Below are 10,118 nucleotides of genomic sequence, written 5' to 3'. Positions count from 1 at the left end.
CATCTGTCAGAAATACCTCAGTTTTATGGGGAAATCTTTCCGGGCAACCCCAATTCGCAACCATATTTTCCATCTCTTCTTGGATTTGGAGTTTTATGAAGACAAGAAGCTGGAATCAAGGGGCAGACCGAACAGAAATCGTAAGTTGTTTCAGGGAACCAGTGAGACTGAGTTTCCATGAAGCCAAATTATGGAGCGGCAACCCGAAACACTCATAGAGCCACAAAAGTCCTAATCGGAAGCCCCCTGTTCAATTCTGGAGCTGACCGGAAGTCCAGTTCCCCCGCCATAGAGTTTCCTCCTAGCATGGCATCCTTTTTCCTCTACCTGCCCTAACCAAAAGCCGTATTAATTGTGGAGCCAACCGGAGACAGGGAGCCACAGCAGAGAAATGAAAGAGCCACATGCGGCTCTAGAGCCACAGGTTGCTGACCCCTCGCTTAGCATGTCATATGAAGCCAGTAACAGGGCAAAAAAAAAAAAAAAATGCCTAAAGGAATACTTTGATTAGTTTAACAGCTGTAGTGTTCACTTAACAACCATCACAGAAAAAGTCATAAAATCATGTCCGGTCATGTGAGTGCTTCAACTTGCAACTGTCATGACTTAACGCCAGAAATTCCGGGCTCCATTACAGTAATAAGTCAAGGACTACCTACAACAACTCAAGGGCCATATGTTTTCAACTTCTGGTATAGGAACTGGATTGGATGGATGGATAGATGTCTTGTGACATTCAAGGGTTTCGGTAGCACTCCTGAGGAGCTAAGCATCTCCAAGAATCACATAAATGCAAGTCCAACTTCTTTTGAGTTCTTGTGTAACTAAATTCGCAACAGAACACAAAATGGCTTGAATTCCCCCACCCACCGGCCTTGGCTTCTTGCTGCTAAGTTCAGGCTTCATAATTTTTTCAGAGGTTGTTTAACTGAAAGCAAGGATGAAGGAAAGGTAAGATAACCATGTGGCAATAGTTTCTGTCCAGCGCACAGGTCACTGGTGAAATAGCCTTGGTTGTTATCTCCTAAATGCAACCCTTTTTGCTGGCCATCTTCCAGCAGCCTTCCCATTTGTGTTCTTGTTAGGTTCAAGAGAAGCAACAACGATGTTTCTAGCACAGGGGTGTCCAACTTGATTTCATTGAGGGCCACATCAGGGTTGTGTTTGACCTCAGGGGGGCAGGGGTGGCATGGCTGGGGCGGGCCGGATCTGGCCCCCGGGCGTTGAGTTTGACACTCCTGTTCTAGAAGAAGTCCATACGAAGTGGAAGAAGTAGGGCTAAATCCAGCTTCCATTTCTCTCTCTGCTCCGTTTCCGAGAACTAGCTCGTCTGTTGTTGTCAGTTTATGATGTATGAAAAAGGATTACTTGAATTTATTTTTCCTACCTCCCTGATCCTTTTTTTCTCTTGGTGATGATCCGGTTCACAAAATCATGACCAAGTCATGACTTGTTTCATCCATGATTCACCAAATCAGCTGGAATTAGCAAGTTTTGATTAAACCCCTAAGCTATAACCCAAGGTTTGCAAACAGCAATGACAGAATTCATACAGAGGGACGCTCGGTGCTCTCTGAGCTTCGTTGTTTTCTTGCAGACATTTTATTACCCAACTAGGTAACATCATCAGTGGTAGAAGGGAGTGGGTTTTGCTCAGTGTTTATATACAGTTGTCTTGCCCTGTCAGTGTTGGTGGGAATGTTCTTTGTGGTTCCTTGGTTCGGCTGTTGTTATGTTGTTTGATTATTTGTGTTGGTAGTTTCTTGATTGAGGTATTGTTTACTGCTTGATTTTTGGTCTAGTATTAATTTTGGTGTTAATCATTACTTATGTAAGTGTTGATTGCAGGTGAGGAGGGGTTTGGGTTTTTTGTTTCATTTTTACCTTATTCACCATCCTTTTCGAATGGTACATAGATGTTATTTATCTTGATGTACCTGTTGATGGCTGATTTGTCTGAGTTCATACAGGATGTTAAATCAAAATCAAGCCATCTCTTGTATCTTTGTGTGATGTGTGAACCTAGACCCACACCTCAGTTCATACAATATATTACATTTTGAAGCCACGGGACGGGATGGGTTTGCAAAATAGAGTAAGAAACAAAACTCTAACTGATGTGAAAATGAATCGAGCTTAGAAAATACAGCCATAAAGTCTATAAATGATCTGGATAAGCAAGCGGTTCTAATGTAGACAGATTATCTTTAGAGGTAGTTGCCTTATATCAAGGTAAGCATAACTCAGTAACAGACTGCTTGTGTGAGAAAAATATTATTCAGTTCTTATTGTAAATTATTCATGGAAAGCCGGTGCAATAATTACATTCCTCATATAAATAGCCAGATATGATCCAAATATTCCCCCTCTTCCCATTTGAGTATGTTCTGTGTGAGTATATTACACACAGAGTTTGGCTCTTAAACAATCATTGAAACACGAGGCAAAAATGAGGCAATACAATTGCTACTTCTAACTTGTTTCCAAGATCACCTGAAGAATTTCGGAAAAAAGAATAGGTCACCTTCTAGCTTTAAGACCACTATTTCCTCTTCTCTTACGATGTGTTGATTTCAAAAGATTGTTGTGGTCAGCAACCTCATTAACTACTCTGTAGAAAAGCTGACTAAATTGTTCAGACCTTGCGTAAAGATCTCGACTTGTCCTACCTATGCTCTTGAGAGCAGCCAGTCTGGTATATACGGTGGTTAAGGCATCAGGCTAGAAACTGGGAAACTGAGTTCTAGTCCCGTCTTAGGTGCAAAGCCAGCCGGGTGACCTAGGGCCGTTCTCTTTTCCCAGTCCTAGAAATGAGGCAACAGAAAACCACTTCTGAAAAACCTTTCCAAGAAAATTGCAGGGATTTGATCCAGGCAGTCTCTGAGAAGCAGATATCAACTATGTGGTTGGGCTTAGTTTTGGGGGAGGAAAATAAGAGGGAGGGAATTCTGCCTCTGCCTACCAGCATCCATTGGTATTCATCTGGCTAGCGTCTCGTCAGTGTGTGAGTTGAGGGCTGTTTGGAAACTGAAACAGTATTTGCTATGTGAGCAAGAAGGAGACAGCAAGGAGCCTGGCCGTGGCTTTAGCAAAACTGTTCTGCATTAAAGCTGCTTGGTGCTGTGAAACTAAAACCGAAACTCCTCTCCTCTGCTTGTGTTTTGCATTTGGAACAGATTTCTTTTCAGGTGGGGAGAGGGATAATAATATATGAAATACTAATGCTGTGACGGTCATTTCGAAAAATCCTTTCTTAGTGAGCACCTAGAATCCAAGAGGAACATATGTGCCAAATTTCAAGTTGGTAGACTTTATGGTTCTGGAGATTTTGTGATGATGCATGAGTGGTATTTCACACACACACATACACACACACATATGTATATATGTATGTATGTACATACATATATATAATACACACACACACACACACACACTCCCACCTGAAATAATGTATATGCTTCTCCAAAAGCTGGTCCATAAGTCTGTATTCAATACAGGTAGTCTTCCACTTACGGCCACAATTTACGTTGCAAAGTCAGACATTTGTTGAGTTTTGCCCCATTTTTCTTGGCACATTTGTTAAGCGAATCACTGCAGTTGTTAAATTAGTAACATGGTTATTAGGGGAACCTGGCTTCGCCGTAGACTTGGGTTGTCAGAAGGTCGCAAAAGGTGATCCCATGACCCTGGGATACTGCAACCGTCATAAATGTGAGTCAGCTGTCGAGCATCGGAATGTAAAGCATGTGACCATGGGGATGCTGCAAGTGTGAAAAATGGTCCTAACTTACTTTTTTTTACTATTAAACATTCTCATGTCTATTCTTGCTACTTTCTTCTACCATAGCGGGACGAATGTGTCTCTCTGCAGACTCATAAAGTTGGCTCTGGTTACAAGGTTATGAATCTACTTCTGTGTAAGACGCCGTATGGGGGAGGACATGTCCACTTGGGTTGAGACACACCAACTTGATCTCTTGACTGGCTACACCAGAGGTGTCAAACTCAAGGCTCCTGGACCGGATCTGGCCCACAGGGGCTGCTTAAATCTGCCCCGTGGGGCTGCCCTGGAAACAATGAAGCACTGGCCTGCGGTGCCTCTGCCAGTGAAAATGGAGCCCCGGAGGGCCACACGCGGGGGGCCCCCATGCTTCATTTTCGCTGGCCGAGGGTTGCAGGTGGCCGTTACGGCCAAAAATGGCGCTCAGGAGCCTGTTTTCCTTGGCAGAGTACTTGGGCCGCCACAGGCACCCCCAAGTGATGTCAAGCTGGCCACGCCCACCCTGGCTCCCTGAGGTTGAACACAACCCTGATGCAGCCCTCAATGAAATCGAGCTTGATACACCTGGGCTAGAAGGTTAGAGTAGCGGTTTCTGAGAACTTGTTTCTAGGGAGACATGTCTAGCTTCCTTGAACAGCTTCCTCCCCTCTGAGGCTGTCTCTCAAGGTTTATCAGAATGAGGAACTAGACTGGGTGATTTAGCTGCTCTGTTCTTGGAAGAAAGCATCAAGTATTTATTTCTCTCAATGCGACTAACATTCCTTCGCTAAAATTTCCCTTTTTCACTACCTGTTAACACCCTTCTATCTCTGCTCAGGTGGTGGCAATGCATTCCTTCCTTCATGCATCATACCAAGTCATAATAAGGTTAGTCTAAGCCAGGGGTGTCCAACCTTGGTAACGTTAAGCCTGGAGGACTTCAACTCCCAGAGCAGAGCTGGCTGAGGAATTCTGGGAGTTGAAGTCCTCCAGGCTTAACGTTACCAAGGTTGGACACCCCTGGTCTAAGCTGTGTAAATACAGCCATGGTGTTTGAGAAACCGCCAAATAGGACTTCACTGAGTAGCATGAATCCAATTTACTGTGGCTAAATCAATACATTTATTTTACTTTGTTATTGGCCCGGGGGGAACACAAGGCTTGCGTTGCTTGCATTACGAACGAGGTAGTGAAAGGAGGCGGGAAAGGGTAGAGGGGGGAACTTGCCACACTTGCCCCACGCGCCTGGCCTGGCCACTGGGCTGCTTCTTTCCGCATCTTCCTTCTGCTTTTGACTGCACGCAAGGAAAGCAGCAAACGTCTTTCTTTCTCTCTCCCAAACTCCGTCAGAAATGAGTCTTTGGGACCCTGCAAGGCATCCTGTTCCAAGAGGCTGCACCGGCAAAGACTCATTTGTGGCAGAATTTGGGGGAGAGAAAGAAAGACTTCTGCTGCTTCTGCTGCTTTCCTTGCACGAAGCCAAAAGTCTCTCTCTTTCTCTCCCCCTGAGAACGGAGCTGGAGATGGTATCCTGCGATCCCAAATAAAGAATCATTGATCGATAGGAAAATGGGGTGGGGGATTTTCCTGCAGACTTTTTTGGGGATTTTCCCAGGGTCTCTGGTCTGTGGGATTTAAAATTATGAGTTTGGTGGTCCCTGAGGTCCAAAAGTTGGCGACCCCTGCCCTAGAGTCCTTTCCCTGATTGGACAGGAGAAACCTTTACCTTTTACCTTTTACTAGTTTATAAGTAACTCAAGGCAGTGAAAATACCTAATACTGCTCTTTTCCTCTGTGAGGTGGAGTGGACTGAGAGAAAATGAAACGTTACTATCACATATCCAAAAATTTCAAATGACGCAGCCAGCTTACTATGTCCTGCCCATAGGGAAAAGCATCTACCAGAAGATGATGATTTGACATTTGACAGTACGCTTTGTAATATGAACCCCAGAGAGAAATTCTCCAGTCCTTCCTCCTTGACAAATGAAGGGGTTGAAGATGGCCTTCATAGTTTTATTTACAAAATGCAGGAGCTGAATATTAGCTTTATTTAATATCTGACTCACAGACGAACACAATACGGAAGCCTGATGATGGCAGATGAGATTCTGCCGAAACGTTGCTACAACTTTAAAAGCACAACTACAATGACGTGGGAAAATACCCGAACAAAGCTGAATAACATACATATATATATACATATACACATACATGAAGGTAAACAAAGCAAGGCATTTTACACTTGGCAGCTGCCAAGAAAATGCTTTTAGCAACAGGTCAGACCTTCAACTTTTGCCTGCTATTGAAATACTTGCAGCAGCAATCTCTTACACAACCAGCTGAAAATTAGAAACCTATGCTCAGTCGAACTCTTCTACTGCCTGGTGTCCTTTGTTGTAACAACTGCAGGGGCCGAGGCCTCTCTCTACTGTGTTGCCTGGCTCCCTTTACTCCAAATGTCAATCGTTCTTTTGAGGACTTCATCGAACACCAGGTCTGCTTTCCTGACTTCCCTGTTGTTGCAGCCAACTTGAGGGCAGCTGTAAAGAAGGGAAAAAGATCTGAGTTAAAAATCATATCCCAATGAGCAAAACAGAAGTTCTCACTTTATCTTTAAATCCAGTGGGGAGGTTCTGATTAGCTCCTTCAGCGAGAAAACCACCTTTGGCAGAAGTGTTATTTTATCCATGTTTCAAAGCTAGAAACAAGACTGTCTATGGAGATTCTTAGCCATCCAGGTCCTGGTTGTCCCAAAGGCACTTTTTTTCCAGGAGGCAACTGGACTTTCTTGTTTTTCTTTGAAGATGTTTCGCTTCTCATCCAAGAAGCTTCTACAGCTCTGACAGGATGGTGGGGAATGGAAGGATTTCTATTCCTTGCAGACAGCTGGTCATTTGCATCCTTGTAGAGGATCATTGAGGCCATTTATGCACGCCCTCTGTGTCCTCAGGGTCACCTGAGTCATGCTCATGATTCCTGTAGTGTGCAATTTTTCTCTCTGGAAATCCATTCCTACTCCCATACCATTCAAAGCAGGAGTCTCCAACCGTGGCAACTTTAAGACTAGTGGATTTTAACTCCCAGAATTCCTCAGCCACCTGGGAGTTGAAGTCCACGAGCCTTAAAGTTGCCAAGGTTGGAGACCTCTGATTCAAAGGGTGTTCGTCTCAAATTGTATGGCTCAAGGGTCTTCAAACTTGACAAGTTTAAGACTTGTGGACTTCAACTCCCAGAATCTTGGAGTACTCATCTCTAATGATCTAAGTGCTAGAGCCCACTGTAACTACATAGCCAAAAAGGCGTTAAGAGTTGTTAACCTAACCTTACGTAGCTTTTTCTCTGGTAAATATTACACTAATAACTAGAGCATACAAAACATTTGCTAGACCAATACTCGAATACAGCTCATCAGTCTGGAACCCACATTATGTATCTGATATTAACACAGTTGAGAAAGTCCAGAAATATTTCATAGAAGAGTTCTCCACTCCTCTACTTTTTGCAGAATACCTTATGCCACCAGACTCGAAATTCTAGACCTAGAAAACCTAGAACTACCCCGCCTTCGATCCGATCTAAGTATAGTATATAAAATCATACATTGCAATGTCCTACCTGTCAATGAATACTTCAGCTTCAACCATAACAATACAAGAGCAAACAATAGATACAAACTCAAGGTTAATCACACCAAACTTGATTGCAGGAAATACGACTTCTGCAACAGAGTGGTCAATGTCTGGAATACTCTACCTGACTCTGTGGTTTCTTCCCCAAACCCCAAAAACTTTAACCTTAGACTGTGTACGATTGACCTCACCCCTAAGAGGTCTGTAGGGGGTGTGCATAAGTGCACCAACGTGCCTACCGTCCCTGTCCTACTGTTTATTTTTTTATTTTTTCTTATATGTATCCATGTATTCATAACTATGTTTTTACTTATACCTATTATCTTGTAAGCAATTGACAAAAATAAATGAATGAATGAATAAATAAATTCCAGAACATGACTGGAGGAGGAATTCTGGGAGTTGAAGTCAACAAGTCTTAAAGCTGTCAAGTTTGAAGAACCTTGGTGTTACTAAAAATTTGTAAAGATTCTCAGTCATTTAAGACATGGTTGTCCCAAAGGGGCTTTTTCAAGAAGCAACTGGACTTGTTGCCTCTTGAAAAAGCACCTTTGGGACCAGAAACAAGACATTGGCTTCAAAATTAGCTCCATTTCAGTTGATGTCTGCTTGTCAGTGGAAATGTCTGACACTAGCAATGGACACCAGGCTAATGCAAAGAGCTGCTTTCATTCATCTTACCCGCACGGTGAGATCTGTTTTGGAAATTGTATCGGTTTAATAATTGGAGCCCAAATTGGCTATGGTGGCTTCTCAATCTGGAATAGCCTTTCAACTGAGTTGCATCTTTCCTCCATTATTTCTCTGACTCTTCAAAGCCCCTCTTTGAAGGTTGCCTTGGATTCAACTGCAAAAGGCTCATAATCTCCTCCAGACATTTGAACTGTGAGTCCCATCAATTCATGGTCAAATGTCTGCCCTGCCCAGGGATCAATGGGAGTTGTAGTCTGGCAAATACAAGACTATTTCACTGTAGAAAGTTGACTTGCATCTCTGTTCCTTCCCTGCTTACATTGCCTAATCTCAGGTGAGCAGTAGCAGCTAAGCAAGAATTTCTGATATCTAGTTGTCTAAAAATCGTAACAGCTAAAAAACAAAAATACACCCTCCAGTTAATGGTATTGATGAGAAAACAAGTTGGAAGGTGGCTGGATCTTGGAACTCAAATCTCTGAGAATCTGTGAGGAGTTGGAAGTCAATGCCTTCTCTCTCCCTCTCCCTCCCCCCTCTCCCTCCCTCCCTCCCCCTCTCCCTATCTATCTATCTATCTATCTGTCTGTCTGTCTGTCTGTCTGTCTGTCTGCCTGCCTGCCTGCCTGCCTGCCTGCCTGCCTGCCTGCCTGCCTGCCTGCCTATCTATCTATCTATCTATCTATCTATCTATCTATCTATCTATCTATCTATCTATCTATCTATCTATCTATCTATCTATCTATCTTATCAGTTTTTATTAGTTTATAATGTGGTATGCAAAGAAAATACAAAAGCAAATAATAGGACAAATAGGGAAGGGAAAAGGGAATGGAAAAGTGAAGGAAAAGAAAAGGGGGAAAAGAAGGCATTGATTTCCGACTCCTCTCAGGTTCTCAAGAGATATGGATTCCAAGATATCACACACACACACACACACACACACACACAGAGAGAGTTGTTTACTGTAATGTATTTCTCTCCCCCTTCATAAAGGATCTTAAGATGCTGATAAAAACAAAATCAATTCCCCTAGCCTACAATCAGAGTGCCTCTGTCTCTATACTGTTGCTGGGTATCTTATTTATTTTCAGGAAAGTTATGTTCGTAAAAGTAGTTTATAAATATAAGTAACTAGGTAATGCATCATCCAATCTGCTGCAGAATGCACATTGGTTACAGTGCTTTGGATTACAGTGAGAACGATCTGAATTTGTAAAAGTCAAGAGTTCTAGAAGGCAAAACTGAACCTGCCTTGCAAGTTATGATTTGAGATCTGTGCTCAGAGTTGGTGTATTCTTTGGGCGCATCCTGTACATACAAACCCAAGCAATTTAAGATTATTTGTCGTCTGACATCCTTCCCTATTTACTTAATTTGATCCAAATGTGGTTCCAGTTTGAAGGTTTTTTTTTAAAAAACAACAACAACAACAGCCAGAACAACGAATAAATGCAAAGAAAACAACAGGCCATATGTTGGATTTTGGAGCGATTTTCTGAGATTTAATGCTAACCTTTCTTGGTAGGTAAATTTGCTCTGTTCCGGGAGATAGAATCCAGAAGGTAATTATATAAACAGATGAGAATGGATAGCCTAGGGAGGAATGAGTTGCTGAGATTTAGGAACATTTCTCCTTGTAGATCAATCTTAAGCGAGACAGAATTTGCCTGTGGTGGTAGTAATAATGAGTAATAGCATTAGAGACTGTAGAGTCTGCATATTGTTTGATACCTTCAAAGATGAGAACTTCTAGATTCTCAGAGGATACTCTGAGAGGTTTGAAGAGACAGAGGAGGAGATAGGTGAAAAGATAGCTTCCTTGGGTGACAGGGAAACATTACAGAAGACCAAATAGCATGAAAAATAGAAGAAAGTTTCAAGGACGTTCCATGCCAATTTGCATTATTCAGGTGACACTGAGGGCACAGATAACCTCCAAGTGGCCCTAACGACCAGATGACTGCAAGGAATATAAATCTTTCCATCCTCCACCATTCAATCAGAATTGAAGAAACTTCTTGGATGAGAAG

The 10,118-nt window shown here is 42.7% G+C and overlaps 1 protein-coding gene across 3 annotated transcripts in view; it reads right to left on the bottom strand.

Moving 5' to 3' along the window:
- Positions 1-5,494: 5,494 nt before the first annotated feature.
- NSMCE2 (NSE2 SUMO ligase component of SMC5/6 complex) overlaps positions 5,495-10,118 on the bottom strand; it is a 250,083-nt gene continuing 245,459 nt past the window's right edge. Inside the window, exon 7 of one of the 3 annotated variants that reach the window (XM_026679135.2) lies at positions 5,495-6,306. In XM_026679135.2, the coding sequence (XP_026534920.2) occupies positions 6,192-6,306 (115 nt within the window). In that variant the 3' untranslated portion in view covers positions 5,495-6,191. The remainder of the gene's footprint in view (positions 6,307-10,118) is intronic. The other 2 variants (XM_087962182.1, XM_087962183.1) reach the window with 2 other exon arrangements.

Source organism: Notechis scutatus, chromosome 3 (genome assembly GCF_049901735.1).
Source record: "Notechis scutatus isolate UNSWTSFEM ecotype Mainland chromosome 3, rNotScu1.2, whole genome shotgun sequence".
Taxonomy (NCBI): Eukaryota; Metazoa; Chordata; class Lepidosauria; order Squamata; family Elapidae; genus Notechis; species Notechis scutatus.
This window is presented reverse-complemented; position numbering and strand designations above follow the sequence as displayed.